This window comes from Erithacus rubecula, assembly GCF_903797595.1.
Source record: "Erithacus rubecula genome assembly, chromosome: 1".
Lineage (NCBI taxonomy): Eukaryota > Metazoa > Chordata > Aves > Passeriformes > Muscicapidae > Erithacus > Erithacus rubecula.
The window spans coordinates 97,545,053-97,568,292 of record NC_136658.1 but is presented as its reverse complement, the minus strand read 5'-3'; the positions used below and the strand labels follow the sequence as shown (position 1 = coordinate 97,568,292).

The 23,240-nt window shown below is 38.5% G+C and overlaps 1 protein-coding gene across 7 annotated transcripts in view; it reads left to right on the top strand.

The window, feature by feature from the left end:
- SH3KBP1 (SH3 domain containing kinase binding protein 1) overlaps positions 1 to 23,240 on the top strand; it is a 204,131-nt gene that overhangs the window by 160,249 nt on the left and 20,642 nt on the right. For all 7 annotated transcript variants that reach the window (XR_013775716.1, XM_079316945.1, XM_079316943.1 and 4 more), the window contains 4 exons: positions 8,853 to 8,954; positions 12,887 to 12,938; positions 16,683 to 16,763; positions 19,171 to 19,333. Coding sequence is in view for 6 of the 7 variants with exons in the window: in XM_079316945.1 (XP_079173071.1) it covers positions 8,853 to 8,954; positions 12,887 to 12,938; positions 16,683 to 16,763; positions 19,171 to 19,333 (398 nt within the window). In the remaining variant the exon portion in view is untranslated. The remainder of the gene's footprint in view (positions 1 to 8,852; positions 8,955 to 12,886; positions 12,939 to 16,682; positions 16,764 to 19,170; positions 19,334 to 23,240) is intronic.

Here is a 23,240-nt window from a genome sequence, read left to right as displayed (position 1 = left end):
AACTGAATTTTGGCAAACACAAGTTCATGCCAAGCTATGTAGGTGAAGTGGCAGGATCCCTCATGCATGCAATGCTTCAAGATTTGCATCATTTTAAAGGCATTTTGTTTGGAAGTATGTTTAGCACAGCCAAGCTAATCTAAAAAGGTGACACATTCTGAGATAAAAAAGGAAAGGATCTTTTTTTCTACTTAGAAAAGATATTGCTGAAATGCTGAGGTGTCTGGAAAACTGTGATTATTGCTCACAGTGTGGGCTTTTGAATCACTGCTTAGCTTCATCCTTCCTTTTATTCTGGATGTTGGGTTCACCTGCTGGTTTGATGGTATTATCTGAAGTCCTGCCTTTTCAGGCCAGGGAAAGCTATTTCAAGGGGAAGTAAAAATGCACATACAATGCCAAGTAATTAGTAATTGTAATTAGGAAGCTGGTCCTAAGATGCCTTCAATCTAAGTAGTAATAGCATTAAATAATCTTTCAAATATTTTGTTCTAGGTTTTTATAATCTTTCTAAATACAGGAAATGTAATTACATAAATATTTTATCTTGGCTCATCAGAGGCATAAATTATGTCTGTTACTAGCATCACCTTTCATGTTTGTGTTGGCTAATTTAGTTTTGAGTATTGGAGTGTTTGAGTTTTATGATGTGGAACATATTTATTTCTCCACAATAATTCTGCTGACTGAACATTGCAAATGCAGTGAATCCTCAGAAGAGATTGTTTTGTTCAATAAGCAACTTGTACAAATATTTCATCAAAGCTTTTTAGCCTCATTACTGATTAAACTGCTTAGTCACAGAATGTAAAGTCAAAATATTAGACCTAGACTGAAACAGATTTAACAGAAAAAAAATACATAATGTCTGATTTTTGAGTATCTCTCCTGTTTCCTTCCATACAGAGTTGACGTGAGGATTTCTTAGTAGAGCCTTTGGAGCTTGTGGATAAATAAAACTTTTCCTGATTGACTCCTTAAGCTTTGAAAGATGCAACTGGCATTATCAGATGTAAGGTTCTGTATGGCTTGGGCATGGGAACTGACAGGAGCTGGGAAGGATCCATGCAGGACTTGGGGCTTTTGGGACATGTTAAGGATTTGAGCAGGACAAGCCTCTGAGTTAGGGGCCTAACAGAAGTTAGTGGCCAGACTGGGAGGTTTCCTTTAATGCTTTTCTTTCAATGTTTCATAATCTAAGTGTATTTGCAAGAAGTATGTAAAGAGAAAATGGGTTTTCCCCAGAACTGCTTCAGAAAACAAATTAATTGTCTATGGGGCTGTCTCTTTTATCTAAATTAGGTAGGTGTTGCGAGATTCATTCTGTCTTATTGGCAGATTTTAAAATCATGTTTCTGCCAGGGAGTACTTGGTTACTAACCAGATTCTCTAAATCATTGTTTTCTTTAACAGAATTTAACAAATTTTGCATTTTATTGTACTGTGAGGTCTCAATCCCAGAAACTGAGCTTATAGCTAGTAACAAGCCTTGATCATTTGGAGAAGCCCTAGGTAGCACAATGTGAGTGTAGTGTGAGAGATGCTTTCCTTCATTCATTGATAGTTTACCGAATTTAATGAGAATTGATTCTAAAATCAATTATTTTCTGACACTTAATTTTAACTTGGATTTTGAGAATGATTTGTCTTGGTTTCAGCACCATGAAACTGACTGTAATAAGAATTTCTAAAGAAACAGATTTTAATATTACTAAGATGCCTTTTTCACCCTGATTTAACATGACTTTTTTGTTTCACCCTAATGCCAAGTTGTATTAATGAAGATTTGATTTGTTTTTAATGATGGTTTGAAAATGACAGAGCCAGTGCCCTTCTCTGGTGTTTGTCAGAGTTGGGACCTCTTGGCCCCAGCACTGCAGTCAAGCCTGGAAGCCCCACAGGTGCCCAGTGAGGGTGAGCTGAATGGCAGAGGGCTTGTCCTCCAGATTTCTCTTTCTATGAGGCCTTTAATCCTCAAATTCAAAGCCTTTATATATTGCATGTACCTCTTTGTGTATTATGGTTTATGTCTTGAAAAGTTCAATAGACACATTTTGTTTGCATTAAAGGTGGTTTATTTTTCTTTAAATGATGATGTTGGCTAGCTGTTGTCAAAAGACTTTTGGAGAGCTGCTTACAATGGGGTTAGCAGTAATTTAATGGGGGGCTGCCAGCACAGCAGAGCTGACCCATGAAATCTCCCAGTGCAAGCATAAGAGGGATTCATGGCTTTCTGAATAATGCCATTTTTCCAGCTCAACATTCTTCTTGGTGAGAACCAACTTTAGAAGGGCAGAAGGAAAGCAGAGATTTAATGAAAAAAAATGCCAACTGCTGAGATTCATTATTTATTATTATTATTAATAATAATATGTATTTATTTATTTATTTATTTATTTATTTTGTAAGGAAGTATGTCTTCTAATGGAGATTTCCAGAAAAATAATACTTTTTCAAACCTTGCGCCATTATGGTGTATCTCAGAACAGATACTACAATATGAGCTTCACATATACTTTTCTGGGCGTCTGTTTTTTCTTGTTCTTAATGTTGCTTTCTATCTTAGTTGTAATGATGAAATCTATGTGATTGAAGGTTTCTGATTCAAAATCTTTTGATCAAAGACCTGAAAAATCGAGCAGTTATGGGTTGATGTCTAGCTTGATAGCTTCATATTTTAGCAGTATTGCAAAGTACCATCATGTTCAGGGGATCAGACCATGCAGCAATCAGCTCCCTCAGAAAAACAGAAGTCCTATTTACAGATGAGAAGATTGACCTTTTTCAGATGTATTTCTTCCAGAGTTTACACAGCTGCAGTTCAAGTCATGGATAGGAGAGAAGATAATTACATAGCTTATTACTCATTTTGTGACCTTGGGGAATATAAAATAATCTCTCACTTACTTACACTGACAAAAGCCTTCCTCTTCACTGGTTCACTAGGGGCAGCTTGGAGGGTAGGTTAGGGAGTGGAGAGATGAACTTGGCTTGGCACTGCCTGAAGTTGTCAGTCCTTCCAAATGTAGCAGGAGATGAGGGGAGTGGGTGCTGCCTTGAAGACCTGGCTGCTTTGGAGGAAAAGGCAGAAAACATCTTTGCCCCTAAAATTAAGTGGAAAGCATGGCTGCAGCAGTGGATACCTGCTTCCTCTCAGGCTTCCTTGTATTTTGGTAAAGCTGCAGAAATTGCTCAGCTGTTGGTAGATTCCCAGTATCAGATGGATGTTAATGCTGGTGAGAGCAATCTTGATGTACTTGCAGCTGGCTGCAGTGATGACTGAGATACAAGTCCAATGGGCTTCTGAATGCATTATAATAGAGCCAAGAAGTGTTTAAGAACAGTCTCATGGCATACAGTAACTCTCCTGTAAATGGTTTCAAGAAAAAAAAAAATGAAAAAAATGCGTAGAATAATGCATAGTGCTTGGCAGAAAGCATACACTGGAGCATGTCTGACATTTAAATTATAGTAATTTTGCATGCTTTATTGACTCTTGGTAAAATAATGAAAAAACTCCAAATAGGAGAGTTATATTATAAATATGTTCACAACCAGAGTGCTGCTTTGCTTTTTTCAGCTAAAATATTGGTTTTCTTCATGTTCCTTTTATCTGGCTCAGGCCTAGAGTGCAAATAGCAGTGTGGGCTAGAAATAAACCCATCTCTAATAACAAAGTCTGGTTTTTTGAGAGAGATTTATATGAAATAAAAACCCCTCTGTCTTTGGGGCATATGAAACTCCTGCCTTCTTGGAGCAGAGGGAAAGGCTGTAAGAATTTCCAGCAGGGACAGTTAAGTCATGTTTGCATGGTGGGGTGATCCATCCCCACCAGGCTTGTAGCTGGGACACAGCTTGGCATGAGAGACAATGGACATGAGTCTTCTAGTTTCATGGTCTTAAATGTGGTATCAGGTACTAAAAGGGACTGACAGCTCTGCCTCATTCTCCTCCACTGCCACCTCTTTTACTATCCTATGAAACAAGGACAGTGTTTGATCAAAGGGAAGTTTGTGTTCTTGGCTGGTGAGCAGATGCACTGACATGGGCCAGGGTTGTGCCAGTGCTGTCTGTCTGGGTACAGCTGCTTCTGTGCAGAGTGTGGAGTATCTGTCAGACTGCAGAGCACAAGGACTGGGCTTTTTATTCAATCTCCACCATCTTCTGCTTTTTTCCTGTTGAATTGAGAGCACCAAGGAAAGGAACAGCACAGTGTATGCTCTAATACAGAGCAGTAGTTCTGCTGCTAAGAAATCTTTTAATGTAGGATACTGTGTGCATAAGAGACCAAGCCGTGTCATGATTCTTTCACCCAGCAGAGGAGCAAGCATGACTCAACCATTTAATGATTTTTCTTCGTCAGTTTGAGAGTGGCTGTAGGATCATTGCAGTTGCTGAAAGGTGACTGAGCCATGATCTTCTGCTGTCAGCCCTACTTCTGTGTCTCACTATATTTCACTTCCATTCAGTAGCAGTGTGAGAAATCTGGTGCTCCAAATAAAACTTCCTTTCCTATGTTAAAATCTCTCTGTGTAGCTTTTGGCTGGTCTCTCTACTGACATATCTCTCTCTTTCCCCTCTCCTCTGTCCCTACTCTTTTAGTCATCACAGATATGAGTTTCAGAGTAGAACTGTCTTTGCCTTTCTTGTTTTACCATTGGTTTGGGTTTGTATTTTATTTTCTTTTTTTGATGGTCCCTTCTGACAAAAAAATCTGTTTTCTTCAGATGATTCTCTCTTCCAATTTTATTCTCAGCTTGCATGTCTCACTGCTAATTCCATGAAGAATAGTTCTTCTTATTCTTCACATCAAGAAAAGACCTGATGTTTTTTAGTTCACTTGTGTATACTCTTAAAATTCTTGGCAACATGTTGACAAAAGGTAGCTATATCCTGATTTTCTAGTAGCTTCCATTTCTCCCAGATTATCCCTTTCCTCTGACTTGTGTAAGTGCTCCAGCTCAGGCTGACATTTTAGTACCTTATATTTTGTGTAATATTTATTTCTTATAAAGTTTAAACATCTAAAAAATTCCTCAGCACTTAAGTCTTTCCCTTTGCTGTGTTTTGTTCAATTTTTGCCCAAATATTTAGCACTAAATGAATGTTGCTAGCAAATCCAATGTATTCAGTATTTGATCCTGCTGAGCCTGGAATGGGAACGGTTGTCGAATGGATGTGACAGCTGGAATCACACCCTGCCTTCCCTGGGGCAGGCCCAGCAGGCAGACAGGATGCATGGCATGGAGAATTCCCTGTGCTCGCTCTGCCTGGCTGAAGTGACTGAGGGGACAGGGACAGTGGCAGTGATTCCTGCCCAGCACAGCAGGAGCATCTCCTCTGTCACTGTCCCACCTGTCCAGGTGCCCTGGCACAGTCAGTGTGGCTGTCCCAAGTTACAAGCCATAGGCCTTGAGCTGTGCCAGAGGAGTTTTATATTAGATACTTGGAAAAATTTTGTCACCAAGAATTTGTCAAGCACTGGAACAGGCTGCCCAAGGAATGATTGAGTCTCCATCCCTGGAGGTATTTAGAAGACAGGTGTATGTGGCACTTAAGGATGTGGTTTAGAGGTGGGCTTGACAGAGCTGGGATAACAGATGGATTTGATGATCTTAGAGATCATTTTCATACTAAACTGTTTTATGATTTTACTTCACTAGAAATGAGGATGAAACCAAGAGTTGTATTTTAATGAGAAAATGCCAAAATCTCCCTCAAGATAATTTTAATTTCTCTGTTTCATGAATCTGCCTCTGCTTGAAAAATCAAAGTAGGCTTGGCAATGTGAACCAGCAGTGGATTTCTCTAAGATCTTGGGTTGCACTGTCACTGCTATGGGTAGACTCTCCAAAATAAGCTTTGGTAGGAGCCGATTTTTACAGTAGCTAAATTTTGATCCAGCTACCATTTAACTTGATGAATTTCAGTTTCTGGAGTATCTTTTTGCCATGTCTTAGTCCTTTGGTTTTGTAAATATTTTGTGAGCGTTTTTTCTTAAAGGAAACAAAAATGCATTTCTAGTCTTGGAATACGTTTTCTTCATAGAACTTTGGGATATTTCACCATCTGATTTTTGTTTGTTTGTTATATGAGTCTGACAGAATAACAGGGATAAAGCAGGGATCCATTTGGTTTGTTAATAACATTTGGGTTATTAATAAAGATTTGTCAATCTTGATACTGGATTGCTTCACAGCTTTTCTATAAAATTTGCATTTTGAAATTACAGTAATTTTGCTGTACTTGAACACATGAGCACAAAATATGTTAAAAAAGACAATCTGGTTAAGATTGCATGGCTGATGGCAATCTGGAAGAATTGGAGTGGTATTTGCTCAATGTTCACAAACAACACATTGTTTTAATCATGCTGCCTTGTCTGTGCTTCAAAGCCCTGCCTTTTGTCAGTACTTGTGGAAGCTTGTGCAGCTGTAACTCAGGTGTGTTTGTGTGCTGTCTGTCCCATAATTAAGACCTAACTTCTGCCACACCTTAGTTTGGCTTCCAGAGGTTGCTGGGGCATGGCAAGCCTGCAGTTGTGGGTAGCAGGAGAGCACCACCATGGAGATTCTTCACCAGATTTCATCAGAAGCTTTTAACTTCCAAAATCTCTTTATTTTTTTCTCATTGACCCATAAAACTCCTCTTGAAGTGAACTAAATGAGTAAATTAAAGAGAAACTGCCTAAAGAGATTTACTTACTGTATGAAAATCCACCGTGGTGATTGGCTACATAAGCCTGAGTGACAAGCTGGAGAGGGAAAAAAAGCAAACCTGCAGCTGTTTGGGATTTATGAATGTGTGACACAAACAGCAGCTTCATGAAAACAAACAAGAATTTTAAAAAGCAGAGAGGAAAAAATTCACATGTGTTAATAAAATGAAGAAGTAGGAGTAATATTTGTGCTTCCTAAGAGCATAAAAAATCCTACCTAAACAGCATATATGTGATGTCTTGTGCTGTTCAGTCAGGATTATTAGCTAGCACTAAGCTGTGCAATCAGTTGAAGCACAGGCATTTTGTCTCTGGATGCTTGAATTATTCTTAATATTTTTCAAAATCTAAATTGGGTCATAAACGTTTAGGCAATTTCAGATTAGCGGCGTAGGGGGTGGAGGGCATTACAAAACACACCATGTGACAGAACACTTGAGAGCACTGATTATTGGGCTGTGCAAGTAGGCAGAGCCAAGTGGGAGAGCACCTTCCCACCAGGAATGGGGGTGCTGGCTCTGCAGCAAGGGGAGAGCCCTGCACAGTGCCTGCCCATGCCAGGCATGACTGGCTGATCATCTTGGGCCTCCATGGAGCCCTTGGCAGCCCTTAGGTACTCAGCTGATGTTTTGAAAACATCATCAGCTGGTCAAGAATCTGCCCTGGTCACTAACAAAGGTCTTGCAGAGTTGGTAAATACCTCCTAAATAACTGTGGGAAGGCCTAGAAAATATCCTCCCTGGTGGAGACCACCCTGCTAAAGAGGAGGGGGAATACAGAAGAGCAAAGATTAGGCATGAGAAAAGATTATCCAAAAAAGCATGAAAGGACTGTTTCCTGCCTGTATTACATCAGAGAAAAATACTGAGATGGGAAGAGGGGGAAAGCCAAACACACCAAAACAGACATGATGCAGGAAACCAGGCTCTTTATCTGGTGTGTTTAGTTAGCACATACTCAGGAGACCAGGAGGACTAAATAAGCTAAATAAAGAGTCTAGAAAAGAAAAGTAACAAAAACCACCCCCAAAGAATAAAAGCAATCTTTAATGCTAGTCTGTTTTCTCTCAAGTATCATCCAGTGTTTGTCTATTGTAATTTACAGAAAAATACCAACAAGCAGTCACTGTGAGCAATATTTTTAAGACTTGGTATTAAGTACACCTCACTAAGTTAACCTGCATTGTTCTGTCATCCGTTTAGCAGCTGAAATAAAAAATTTTATGGGAATCAGGAAAGGTTGGCCAGCCTGATGTTGAGCCAACTGCAAAATGTGGCTGAAGTGGTTTAAGATTGAGCAGACAATGGGTGACTTTCCTGTAATTGTGTTTTGGAAAACAGCTGAGCTGTTTCAGCTAGAGCTTTCAGGAAAAAAGAAAAAATGTGGAAAATCTCAACAGGAAATGTTCCATGTAGCAAACACACACACATACAAAAGTCAATATGGACTACTGAGCAACCTGCTCTAAAATGTTGTGGCTTCTGTTAAAATTATTATTCATAAGAAAAATAACTGCTATCTTTTTGTCACTTAGACTCACTGATGTAACTTATTCACTTATTTATGTGTACATTGTTTTGCTATACACTCTTCATTGTACTCCTCAGAAATGATGCAGAAAAAGGTGATGTCTGATATTAATCAGGTGTACAATGCCTTATTAATTGGAGTGAGATGGAATTCAATAATTTCAATGTGCCAAGTTTTTTTTTTGAAAGTATGGGGAATAAGTATGGGAAAGTATGGGAATTTTTTTATCTTCTGTTGTATGATGTTTAATTAAGTTATTGTCTTTCTGCAGACTGAAGTCAGAGAGGCATAAGGTCATGCGTGCTCAAAATGCTGACTTGTTTAATAGATCAAATGGTGAACTGGCATTTTGTTTTAGGCACAGACAAGGTCTTGAGCTCTTACAGCATGTTCATTGTTCTTTCCTGGCTGCTCCATGTGATAATGGAATGCAGGGTGGTTATTGAAGTTTTTGTCTGATAGATTACCCTGTTAACCTGGCACTCTGGCAAATTGTCATATTCTAGCAAACAGGCAGGACATTATGCAAGAGAATACTTCAGCTCAAAAATCTGTTCAGTGCACAAGCACACTGTGGTTTTCATTTTATTTTATTGTTTTGTAGGAATGCATTGATGTGGGTTGGTGGGAAGGAGAACTCAATGGCAGACGAGGTGTTTTTCCAGATAACTTTGTCAAGCTACTCCCTTCAGATTTTGAAAAAGAGGTAAGCAATATATTCTTTCATTTTCACTTGAAAATTCAGAATTAAAGTAGAGCTGAAAGAAATCCTCTTCCAGATAAGTGATTTTGACAAACTTGTGTTTCTCATCTAATAACATAAAAACAAAGAAAAAAAAATTTCTGGGTTAGAAAGCGTCCATGAAAAGAATGTGTGGCACTCACAGTCTCATATTATTTCCTTGCAAGTTTCCTTGCAAGGCTTGATTTGCCCATCCAGTTACCCCACCTCCACTATGCTGCTCTGAAACCCCTCTGTCCTATGTCCTACGAGTTTGAGAGAAAGAAGAACTGGAGATCCCAGGACTGAGTCATGTGATGCAATGATATCCAGAATTCTTTAATCTTCTCCATTGTTTTTGTAGTGGAATATGAAAAGTTAGATTATCACCTCCGTGCTGATGGACAGCAGTCAAGCACTGTTCCAGAACAAAAAGGGTGAAATTTTAACTGTGAAATTTGAAAAATAATAAGCTTATGGTATCTCAGAGGCATGTTTCTTTACCTCTTAAAATTGCTAAAAAAGAAGGTATAAACCTAAAAGAAGTAATTTCAGCTCCTAATTATTTGAAAAAAATGGCATTGTTATTTGGCAGAAGACATTTAGAAATCTTGTGGTTTCCTGGAATAAAGTAATGGATTACTTCCCCCAAAAGTCCATTCCATTTTTAGGAACCTTTTGAGTCATCAGTGGGATATTACAAGCTTGCAATCAGGCTTTTGATGAGTATTTCACAGTGACAGTGTAAGCTTTCTGTGATGAAACTGAAACTTACTGACACCCAGCTTCACTCTTTGGCAATAAAATTGGATGCCAAAGGCAAAAATCAAATAACTTGGAAAGCTTAATAAAGCAACTATTAAACAACTCACAGAGGCTAACAAGATAATTATTGAAAAGGAAAGGAGAAGAGCAGCAAAAACTGTGGGAGATGAAAAGGCAATTCCACAGCAGAGTGCATATCCTGGCTTTAGGCCTAAAAATAAAAGAAGGTGATTTCTAGAAGAGGCAGAAATCAAAAACCTGAAGACAGGGTGAGCCTATTATAGAATAAAAAAATCCTTACTGGTATCCATTTTTGTGGTGTAATTATTCAGTCTTTTTGAACTTAAAAATTATGTATCTGTAAAGTGATTTTTAAAGTACAATTGAATATAACTTGTAGAGTATATTAGATATTCAGACACTTGGAAATTACAGCTAGGCTTGCCCTAACTGTGGAGAATAAAATTTTATTAATTTTTGAAATGCCATGGATCTGTCCACTTGGGTAAGTAACTGGTAGGACTGTATACCATCTGTCTTTGCCTGAATCAGTGCTGAAAGGGAAGGAGATAAATGCTTTACCAGTGATTTTGCCAGGTATTTTCTGATGTGATCCAGAAACCTTGGATTCCATCCCATGGTTGGAAAGTATTTGTTGCAGTAGTTCTTCTGTCTAACAAAAGCTTGGGATCTCTTCCCATCTCCTTGTTCAGTCCCCAATTTTCCAAGCCTGACTCTTTTCCACACATGCCTATGTGTTCCAGTCCTTTTGTATTCACTCCCTAGTCCAAATCTCCAGCTCTCAGGTGGTCTCCATTACAGCATTTTCCCCTGAGCTCACTACCTGAGTCCAAATCACCATCTGGATTTACTTTCTATCCCTACACCAAATTTCTTTATACAGCTTTTTTTCCTTTCCCCTTTTACTTTTTGTCCCTGCTCTGTAGTTCTGATTTCTTCTTGTCCAACCTGTCCTGGTTTCCTTTCTGTTGGCTTAGTTTCTAGTCTGTCTCCATCACCTTCTTGATTATCTCATTCAGCCACAGACCCTTGTAAATCCTTCTCTCTTCTCCATGTTTCCCTAAGGAGTCTTTTAAGGCTCCTTCACACTACACCCTTTCTGACCTTGGTCTGTCCTTTTGAAACAATCAATTTCCCTCTTCAGCTTTCAGTTAAAGCCACTTTGTCAAATGAACCATTGGACCCTTTCTCCCTTGTGTCTGTCTACATAAGTGCTTTGGTTTTAATCAGGAGTGACTGTAATGAACCTGTCACTTGTCCATCTGCACTTGTGCTTTGGAAGACACATGTCAGGGGACATAATCTGGACCCCTTACAGGAGAGAACTAAGCCAGAAGATGTGCTAAGGGAGTGCTGCTGATGTGTGGTCAGTCAATGGGATCAGTCTCACACCACAATAAAACCCCAAATGTCTGTGTTGTACTGTTGAATCCTCAGCATCAACTATTTCACTCTGCAGCCATTATCAACACAACTCCTAATGCCTATCACAGGACATTCACTATCTTTGTCTCATTTCCTTTACAAATTTTTCTTCACTTTTCTGCATTTAAACCTTAAACCATGTTGCCCAAATTCTTGTAGAAGTGTGTCTGAGAGTTTAAGGGACTTTTTGTGGACAATGGCCCATGGCAGCCAGGCTGCAGAGGCTCATTCTGATCTCCTGAGTTCCTTGCCACAGCTTTCTCAGGTTGATGATGGGAGGTGATCTGGTCAGGGTAAGAAGGTTGCTGGCTGGCAACTTTAAGATTCAGGATGTTAGTCTCACCCTGTCTATGCAAAAACTGGTTGTTTTTTGTTTTTTTTTTTAATTCAGAGATTAATACATTTGCTAGATTTGAGAGATCCCTTGGAAGAGTATGTGGCAAGCACTCAGCCTTCACAGCAAACCTGCTGTCTTTCAATACTCAGATCAAGATCTGAGACTTCTAGGGCAGGCACTGAACTAATCACTGCAAATGAACAAAGCAATTGATCTTTCTCAAAAGCTTTGGCAGATAGGTAGATAGATAGATAGAAAATTGAGGGGAGGGCAGGGATCAATAAGAGTTTGAGAGAAAATACCTGCCTAAATGGCTGATTGAAGTTTGGCAAAGCTGTGCACATCTGGAAAAATCATTTTATTCCACATTTGCTCCACAACACAATATACATTGCTACATAGCCAGAAAAGTGATTGTGATCAATCAGTAGCAAAGGAAAGGTCTTTCTCACAAAAAAAAAAAAGGATAAACATATGGGAAAATAATTTCTTTTTGCTTAGAATTTCTTTACAATAATCTCGATAGTTTGCTGGGGTTTTTTTAAAGTGAGAGATGAAGTATGTCATTTGATCTAGCATGATGCTTCTTTTGGGTTTGTACTCATTCCAACATACATGTGGTGACTGCCAGTGTGCTGTGCGTGCATTCACACACATCAGCACAGAAGAGAAGCCATCAGCCCCAGGCTGCAGGTGAAGAGAAATTGATCTGGTACTGCCAGAGCCATTGGTCATCATGTTTCTCAGCCCTACCATTTACAGAACTATTAGGAAAATCATCGTAACAGAGAAGGTAGAAGTATAAAAATGACAGATTAGTCAGAATAATTTGTTTAATTTCGTCAAATATCTGAAATTCTAATCTTTCTCAAGTGGAACTCTAAATATATCCTAATAAGTGAATAAAGAGTAACTTTTGCTGTATTTTCTGGGATCTGCATTTTTGTCTCATTTATGGGTCTGAAAATACCTCAGGTTTTGCCACATGTATCTCAGTGTTTCTTTGTCTGGCTGTTGTTTTTTTCCCCAAAGTGGGTAGGAATATTTGCAAGGTTAAATTTTAAAGAAACAGACTTCTTCATTAGATCAAAGGTCATATATTTCTCCAGTCTTAAGGTACATAAAATGAACTTTTTTGACTCCTCAGGAGGACACTTGATTGCATATACAAAAATACTATTTTATTTGTCAATGCTATTTTCTCTCTTCAAATTCATTTAATGAAGTTATTTCAGGAGAAATATGTGACAGATCTGTAGTCTCATGACTTTATTAATTTTAAGCACTTTATGATTAACTTCAGCTTCTGTAGGAATGAGATTTACAGGCCTTTTGAAGCAACCTGTTTTCTTCTGTTATTAACTTTTAGAGACCGAAGAAACCACCACCTCCATCAGCTCCTGTCATCAAACAAGGATCAGGTAAAGTACAGCTGATTTTTACAGCACGTCAGTGAGCACATCTCAATCTAAATTTAGTTTATTCAAATTTATATAGAATTCATCTGTATCAAAATTGACAAGCAGATGTCTAGACAACAACTAATAAATCACAATCAAAATGCAAATAGTTGGCAGCCCTGAAATACTGTGGTGAGCTTTAAATGTATTTAAGTCAACCATCTATACCATTTCAAAATAATCTGTTTTGCCTCTTAATCACGTTAAATCAGAGCAAGTGTGATACTTCAGTTTTTCAAATTTTTTTGGTTTTGTTCCCTGACAGAAGTTGATTGTGGGCATGTCCTTGCAGTACAGACACAGTATGTGGAGTTTGATAATACCTGCAGGAGGAAGCTGCATTCACTACAGATCTGATTTATTCTAGAGCCTATTCTAGGCTTTTTAGAATATCTATAAAATAGTGTCATACAGTGGTCTCCTCTGAGCTGCAATCTAAGTCTTGCAGATCTGCATGAATGCTGGATCTGGCTGGCTGCTCCAGGTTATAGGCACTGGGTTCTTGGTTTTCAATTTTTATACAGCCCTAAGTATGAAACTAAAAGGAGTTACCCTGAATGGTTATGTAGATAAAGGTGTTGCAAATGTGTCAATGGGCTGATCCTGTTTTCCAAACAGATGAGTGCTAGCAAAATGGATTTTCTGATATTTTATACTGAATTTGTAGATACTGAGTGCTGAACATACTTCTATTTGCAATTTTAAAACAACCTCTCCATAATAATTTTTGAAAGTGCCTGCATGTTTTATTTTTAATCAGTAAACTTAGAAAAACAGCTAAAGAATTTGTGCACTTGACAGCCCTGAACTCAAAAACCAAAACATTTACCAAATGTAAAAATACAAATCACAAGGCAGGGGATGCTCTTACAGTTTTCATTTCTATTGCAGTTGTGGTGGAAACATAACTGTGGCTGTAATTCTTTAATCCCTTAAGTCCAGTCAGTTTGTAAATACTCTGCAGCAGCACTATTGCTTCTGCCAGTTACTGCTTCTGTTACTGTAATGTGTTCCAGCTTCTGGTGCTTTAAAACGTAAATTTTCCTTTCTTACAGACTTAAGCTGTTAGTAGAAATGCAACTTACACTTATATACAATTTACTGTGAAACAATATGCTGCAATTTAACTAGTTTGAAATTGTTATGCAGTTTTCTGACAGAATCATGACCATAAATGTTTGTGTTTCTTATTGACATCCCTGGTTTGTTCTTCACTCTGTCTTGAGACTCAAGGAAACATAAATTTGATTTTAAATCAGTACTAGTGGCCAGTGAGAGCAGTATGACTTTGCCATCTAGTGGTGGTTGTATAACAATGTCTTAGTGACCACTGATGCTAAAGCCTGACATGTTTTGCAAAAACTCTATTAAACTTTATATTTATTTCAATTTATGCTGCTATAATTAGAGAATAACTCTTTATTAGGTACCTGCTTGCATACAATACTTTAACTGGGTCACCATAGCAGGATAATGTGCCCATTTTCAGAAGGAAAAATGGTTGTGAAAAGGATGCAGACAATTTGATTAAGATTGTCTAAATCTGTGTCAAAGATAAGACTACTGCAGTTCTTTCTTTTTATGCTCAGTCTTTGACAACCCCTGGCTGTTCAGGCACAGGAGTTTCCTCTGACACATATTTACAGCTGAAAATCCTATTTATTACCATCCTGACATCCTCTATTATGTCAAATTCTTTCTTCATTGGGATTACACTGAATTTTACCACACCTCCACATCAGGTCTTACTGTTGATAGTAGCTAATAACTTCAATAATGCTTCTGCATATTTGACCAGTCACAGTGTGATGAATAAACTTAAAGCTGTCAGTTGCAGCCTAAATAATTACATGTCAGTATCTTCTATGCAGAGCATAAAATCAAAGCAAATAATTAGAACTTGTCTTTGTAGTACAAGTGGCATATGTTTAAAGATGTGTCTATATTATAGTAGAGATAGAAATTTATAATCTCCACAGCAGTAAACTGCCAGGGCCATCTGTGCTGCACTGCTTTACAGAACAAGGTGAAAACTGGAGAGCTGAATTTAGGAGCACAAGTACAAGTTCCTTACATATGGTCATTGAAAAGGAAAGCATTTCATGGGGTATCTGGGGTAAGCAACACGCCTGTGTCCACACCCAAGGCTGGGAATACTCTGGAGTTCCTCTGGGAGCTGGTACAGAGCTTCCCAAAGCATCCTTGCAGATTAGTGACTGTCACCTGGGAGCCAAGGCAGGATCATGGTGCCTGCCTGGGTGTTAATTTGGGAGTCACAGTCCAAGCAGGAAGAACAACTGAGTCCAGGAGCTCCTCAGTGTCTGGAGGCTCATTGTTCTAGACTTGGCCTGAGAATGTCCCTCTTTGTGTTAATAATGACTGCTAATCACTCTGTAATTAGGTATAGAGACTTGTGTCTTTCTTTTTGAACACACTAGTGTGTGTGAAATTATCAATATGTTGATTTGTGCTTTGCATAACTTGTGTTTTGAAAGCTTTAACTGCTTTGGAGCAGCAGCTTCTCCTCTCAGGAGTGAAGTCTTTTTCATAGAATCATTTACATTGGGAAAGACCCTTAAGATTATTGAATCCAACCATAAATGAGAATTAAGTATTATTTATTGACATGATATGTGGTACTATTGCCTCTCCAACAGCACACTTGGGTAAAGAAACAATGGCTGGTGATCACCACTGATGAGTACTGATTTCTAGGAACCAGCTGCAGAAGGGAGTTGCAACAGCACATTCAGAAAATGTAAATGGACTTGAGAACTGCATATAATAGAATAGATTGAGACAAAAAATTGCCTTGTGCTCCTTGCCCTGCCTCCTCTGCTTTTCTTGGATTTCATCTACTGTAATTTTTATTTGCAATGCTAATAATGTTACCTAAAGTGATTTTCAACACTACTAAGTTGAAATGGCATTAGTACCTAGTGGTTAGCCAATGCAGCAAAGCCAATATCCAATAAAGTGTTTCTTATAACATGGGGATTAGAAGATTTTGTCTTGCATATGCCAGGAAATTTTTGCAAAATCTTCCCATTGTTGGTGCCACAAGTTCCCAGATTTCTTGGAGCAACAGAAGTCCATATGTCAGGGCCTCTAGTACAGGGCAGAATATGCTAGGGCTTACACCTCCAGGCCAAAAGCTGTCAATTAAAATAATCATGGAAATAATGCAGGATGCTGCCAGCATTGCTCTTCTCCTTCTAATATGTGGAAGTGAGCAGCTACTAGTAGTGGATAAAAAGAGGAGGGATGTGTTAATTTAATGTAAAATAACCTATGTATATTCAGCTGTATCACGTATTCTCTTGACATTGCTCAATTAATTGATTTATTTCCAATGTTTCTGCACACTGTTGAGTTTCTTCTCAATTATGTCTGCAATGATAAAGGATTTTTCCACATTTTAAAATCTGCAGTTATCAATTTCTTTCCTCATAGAATAGTCTGTGAGTGTCTATTCTTTGGGAGTGCACACTTTGGAAACTATGAACTTGATTAAAAATACATGAATATCCAATTATTTTTTGTCATAATGGAGGGTACAGGCAAATATTTGATATAATTTATGTTCCATTTTAGCAAGACGTTTTCAACTTGGAGAATATAAAAAGCCAAAGAAATTGCAGAATTAAATCTTAAGTCACTGTTTTGTTGGCCTGGTCAGAATTGCAAATTTTTTGTCTTTGACAGGGACCACAGATCGAAAGCATGAGATCAAGAAGATTCCCCCTGAAAGGCCAGAATGTCTTCCTAATCGAACAGAGGAAAAAGGTATGAAATGTGCTTTCCTGCCTGCTCTCTGCAGAGAGATGAGGGAAATAGAACCAATGCACATCCTCATTTCCCACTCTCTGTTTTTCCATGAAGTATATTGTTTAGATGTTTGGTTTTCACTTTGATAGACTGTGGTGACAGGATTTTGGAAAGGTTTTCATTGTTGCTTATGGACTAAATTCAGGGTGTTTAGTTGTACCCATCCAGAGCTGTTGAGTATATGCAGCCACAACTGAAGTCAAGGGGAGATCTGCTCTCAATACAAGAAATGCTGTATAAAGCCCAGTGCTCTGTAAAACCCAGGTGCAAAATCGAATAAAATGCCCCAGATTAGTGTGTACTTTTTTCTTAACATCTCTCTGCTTTGGTTCTTCAGTTGAAAGCTGGGTTGGTGCTTTTCCTGCATCACAAAGGGATTTTGTGGAGATATAGTCATTAATACTTATGAATCACCCCATTATCATAGCCACAAAAGTCCCAGGCAAGGCAGCAAAGAAATGAAAAAATTCTTCAAAGCCACGTTTGAACATTGTGAGAAATGGGACACAGTACCACACAGAGCAGGGACAAGCAAATTAAACCTTTAATGGTTTCATTGTGTTCATTGTGAATGGTGAATAGTCTCAGGAAAATAGTTACATCTATTCCCTGATTGCATATGGTGTCAAGTTTCATATGTTAAGTGGACTATTTGATTGTAGGAACAAGTTTGTTTATGGGATTTCTTAATGTCTGAGTATTTGAACTTGCAGCCTTTTAAAAGGCCCATGTGTGCACATGACTAAATGCACAGACAAAGTTAAAATTTAGTGACATAACCTTCAGACTTTGCACCAAGGTCTGTTTCTGGATATACATCTTAGCAGTCTGACAGGTATTTTAGCTGTTTTCTTTATGTAAGTTTACTTTTGGTTTTGTGTGCTGCCTCTCCTGGTTATCTTAGCAATAAAACCCTTTGCTTTCCATGTTTGGATTGAAAAAGCTGAGTGCTAGAACAGCAGAGGAAATTAAAATATGTTACTCTCCTGGGCTATAAATATCTGTAACTTTTCTAAACATTGAAAAGAGGCTGTAGGAGTCGTGCCTACATTTCATGAGTAGCAGGGAGTGGCAGGAATTGCTCATGTGGTGTGGCAGCAGGGGTGGCACAGGAACATCCTTTGAGCTGTGTCTGGGCACATTGCCCAGCCTGTCCCTCTCACAATTTAGATTCTTGGACACTGACACAGTATAAATTGTCATAGGATTAAGTGTGTAAAAATGACACAGTATGCTGGAAAAGCTTCAGTGTTACTGAGGACCCAATGACTGCATCTGCTCCAAGCATACTGCCTGTGAACAATAGTCACATAATGTGCATTGTGTTTCTGGGGATTTATTCCATGATCCTCTCATTAATGGGTTCTCAGTAAAAACCCATTAAGCAATATCCTGTAACATCCCCAGTATCTGTTATAGGTATTTAGAGGTGTAACATTCATGGTATATCATAGGCAGCATTGTCAAGGGAAGTGGGGTGTTGAAATGGCAGGATATACAGAGCAGAACTTTAGTTCCTTGGAGAGTTTTGTCCTTTATTTAAGAAAAATCAGGGCCTTCTCTGGTGTGGCAAGCATGCTTACATCTTTGTTTTGTATTATGAATTTAGAGCATATTATTTAGAAGAGTTATTCATGTGTGTGTTGTATTTTATAAATGCACAGGCATTGGATATTAGGATATTATGGGATATGGTGGCACTCCCTAACTCTACATAATCAGTTCTGCTAATGATCTAGTTTTTCACTGGTAAGCTGAAAAATTAAGCATATAAGTCTGTGCTTAATACCTAAATAATAAGTCTGATTTTTCTGCGGAGTTTACATCCTGCTAGACATTGTTAAATTTTTGTGCTTTTATTTTATTTTCACTTAACTGTAGTTCACTTGAAGCATGCTTCCCCCCCTGCCAAAAAAAATGGCATTTTTCTGTTTGTCCAAGAGATGTTAAGAATATACAGCATCATTATTTTTGTGACCTTCTAAATTAATATTGTTTCATATTAAAATTTAATATAAGTTGTGCTTATGGGAAGTTGTACTCTATGGTATGTATTTTCTTGTCATTCTTGTACTTTACTGTCAGAAACCAGTAAGTTACTAAAATTAAAAATAGTATTCCCATTAAGACACTGCATACATTTTGGCTGAGGAGTTGCAGGCAGAACAACCAGGCAGGTTGAACAACTGATTTGTGGCAAATATATCAAATAAAGAATTATTTAGAACAGAAATCGAAAGTTTTTTCGTTGTATACGGTCTACCTACAGTTGAAATTTTTTTTCTTTAAATGTAGACTTGTGAGTGCAAATGAATTCCACTTAATAATATCCCTGTTCTGTTTTCTGGTAATGATTGATTTAAAGAAAGATCAGAGAGAGAGCAAAAACAGGTGGACTTGCAGAAGCCCTCAGTTCCTGCTATACCTCCGAAGAAACCTCGGCCCCCCAAAGGCAACGCTGTGAGCAGACCTGGCACCTTGCCCCCACGACGACCAGAAAGACCTGTTGTGCCTGTGACTCATGCAAGGTATTGCTTTTCTTCCATCCACTGGTTTTGGAATTAGTGGAAAATACACACATTTAAAGAATATACAATTTATGTCCCAATTTATTTCACAGTAAGGTGTATTTAAAAAACAACAAGAAAAAAGAAAATCCTTATAGTCATCTGGCTGGATCTTAATAATAGCAGTCTTAGATTGTTCATGACTAGTTCATTTCTGCTGATCAAATCCTACTGTTCCTGCAACAGTGCAGAATGTGTGGGAAATACCTGCATCAGAATGTTACTCTGATCTTGACTTAGGTTACCTCAAATTATTGCATCTTGGCTTGGGCACTAAGTCAGTGCAAAAGCTTGGGTTGTGCTTAGGAATTGGCAATGCACATTTCAAATGCTGTCAGCCTGGTTTCAGTCAGCTTTCTTTGATCATTTTTGATCAAACTTTAGCAAAATACACATCTTCAATGTTTTTTTAGCTGGTGCCACTGCAGAATAATGCTGTCAAGTGTTTATGCTCTAATGTTGGTTGTCACTGCAGTTACATGGTGCTTTTTATCAAAGGTGGTTACAATCTTTGAGGAGCATTGAGCAACATGAGTCCATTTATTCCCTGTTGGAGCAAAGGCTGCAGAAATTAAAGGCCTCACTGTAGGCCTAATCAAGTCTAGGTGGCTGCATTTTAGTCATCAGCATCTGGGTTGTGAACTATAGATTTCCTTTATGCATAATGAATAAAGATAGATGAAAATCCAAATAAAAGCAGTTGCCTAAAATGGGCAAGCTGTACATCTTGCAGGAAAACTAGAATATAGGTATGGAAATATTTTTACTATTGTATGTTAGGGAAATTAGCTGCCATTGAACTACTGGAATTCAAGTATAGTAATGGTGAATTAAATACCAGAATGGAATACAGGTTAGAGTAGGAATGCTGTATATTGATTCCCTTCATTCCTCCATGTATGGTTAAATAAAGAGTCTTAGTGGGAATTCTGAGGCAAATGAAAAGAAAAAAAGGCACCTGCCTGGTGCTCCCAGTTTCATCTCACTGAAGTGTTTTGGTTGTACATCTCTGAGAACCTACCCTCCTATCCAGCTGCTGCCACAGCTTCTTTTGGCCTTGGCTCTGAACATGCTTGTCCAGTTGCTCCTAAGTACAGTCCATACCTCCTGATCACCTGCCCATACTTGGAAATACAAGTATTTGCTACAATCTTCAGATCTAGCTCTAGTGATGTCTTGGAAAGACCAATGATGTCTTGGGAAGACCAATACATACCCTAGTACTCAGTTCACTGGTGAGGCATGCAATGGAGTAGCTTTTCTTTTGTTCTATCCTTTGCCTGAAATATTTTAAACATACTATAAAATTTCAGCATTTAGAATTTGGAAGGGTGTTTTGCTGCTCTTGTGTTTTCCTTTTTTTTTTTTTCTAAGTACAAAATTGTATGAAGTAACCATGTATTTCTTACAGCTACTTAAATTTTCATGTTATCAAAGGCAAAAGGCACACCTGAACAATTAATTTTTTATGTTCTTAATTGACTGAACTTTGCTATGTTTAGCACAGGAAAAAAAATGGAAAATACTTTGACTTGCTTGGATATTCAAGAAATATGAAACTTCAAGTGGAAGTAGCCACTTCAATAAAGGGTTTTTAAATCCATTCCATTTAATAAGATAGTAATTATTTTAAGACCTACTGTTATCCATTTCCAAAATCTGAAAAACCTAAAGCAATTAGAATAAAAATCAGCAGAACTTTTGCTGACCTGTTATGGTTTAACCCAGTTGGGCAGCTGAGCTCCATCCAAACACTCACTCACTCCCCCACTCACTCACCCCATTAGGGTGAGAATGAGAAGGGCAGAAGACAGTTTAACAGGAAAAGTAAATTATGCATGTGCAAGCAAACAAAGAATATTGCTACTTCCCATGGGCAGGCAGATGTTCTGCTGTCCCCTAGAAAGTTGGGCTTCATCACCTGCAGTGGTGACTTGGGCAGACAAATGCCATGACTCCAAACATCCCTCACTTCTCTCTTTCATCACCTCTAAATGCTGAGTATGATGTCATGTGGTGTGGGACATCTCTGTCAGCTGGGGTCAGCTGTGTCCCCACCCAACTCCTTGTCCACCCCCACCCTCCTCACTGGTGGGATGATAGGAGAAGCAGAAAAGGCCTTGACTGTGCAAGCACAGCTCAGTGATACTGAAAATACCTCTCTGTTGTATACACTGTTTTCAGCACAAATCCTAAACATTGCACCATGCAAGCTGCTATAAAGAAAATTAACTCTGTCACAGCCAAAAAAAGTACATGATCCTTAGGGGGAAATTTCTGTAGTTACAAAGTGAGTCCCATGAGATTTCCATGACAGCTGCTAAGCCAAAGAGGGTTTTCTTTTTTCCTAAGTGACTTGCATCTTATGCATCTCACTGACTTTTTCTAGTGATGATTGTTTTTCCATTTAAATATAATTGGAGGCAGAGTAGGGCTTCAAGGGCAATGGGACATTAAAAAACCCTGTGAGACAGTGAATAGCTGTCAGATTGTTCCAAAGGCTTCACAGCTTACTTAGGCATACCATGATTGCACAATTTACAGAAAAGTAAATTCTCTGGAGTGGGCAAGCCATAAACACCTCTAGAAGGTGCATCTTTACAATCAGTTTCAACCAACCCATGTACATGTCACTGCTAACAGGGTTCCTTGTCCTGGCACCCCGTGCCCTCAGCCTCCCTTATGTTTAGCACCAGCATTTGTGCAGCTGTGCAGCCATATGGGTCAGAGAGTTGCTCCAGATGGCAGTGAATCAGTTTGCAGTGGGATTGCTATTAGTGTGGGGCTCCTCTCAGGCTGATCATCTGTCTGGTGCAGCTGACAGCCCGTCTGTATGGGCAGAGCAGAGAGGGACACACTGGCAATGAGAAGGGAGGGCTCCACTCCTTTCATGGATGCACAGTGGCAGAATAAGCCTGTTGATTCTTCTGACAACAGGGTTGGGGTTTTTTTGTGGGGCTGTTGCCATATATCTTGGTATCTTTTGTGGGCAAATAGTAAATGTTGTGACTTTCAGCCCTAAATCATGCCGTTCTAAGAATCTCTCCAAAGCCATGCTCACACATTTCCTAGAGTGCTTCCAACTCACATTGTGCTCTCAGATGGCTGGGAAATATATGTGTGCAAAGCAGAGTATGCAGTCAGATGCTCATTGCTCTGTCAGCCAAGAAACTATGTTGCTTCTTATAGGTTTACACATATATAAGCAATATAAGAAAAAGTTAAAGACTGAAAAATAAGAAAACTAATTGTTCAGGTAGATCTGTCAGAAATACCCTTATTTATCATCCTATATATTTTTCCATGCATGTGTTAAATTTCTTCTGTGCCCTTCCTGGTACAGACTGCCTGCCATATTGAGAGCTGTGGAGGACCAGTTTGCTTTTAATATGATTGTCTATTTTTTTGTTTACCTGTTACCCTACCACAGGGCTTAATGGGATATATATTCACTTAATCTATTACTTCCTCTGGTTTTAATAAAAATTTTCAGCTCTTTATCACAGCCTTCCTGAAGTCAGAAATAGGGTTTCCAGCCACTTTATGTTTTGCTCATAAGCTGCTGCCATGAGTTGAGGTTTAGGCCATCTGTCATCAGCTTATGGTACCAAAAGCAGAGACCAATGAAAAAATCAACAATATTTGTGAGCTTATTATGTATTTTACTGTCAACAGTTAATTACTACTAATTATTGCACTGTATAGTATACATCTGCCTGGGCTGTTTCAGGACAGATCTATATTTTTATTCCTAAATTGGGTACCTTACATGCATCATAATTTTTATAGTATTACACTGGAAATAGTCATTGTGGAAAAGCTATTGTATTTATCAAGTGACCTGATAATGATGGCAACTACAATGTAT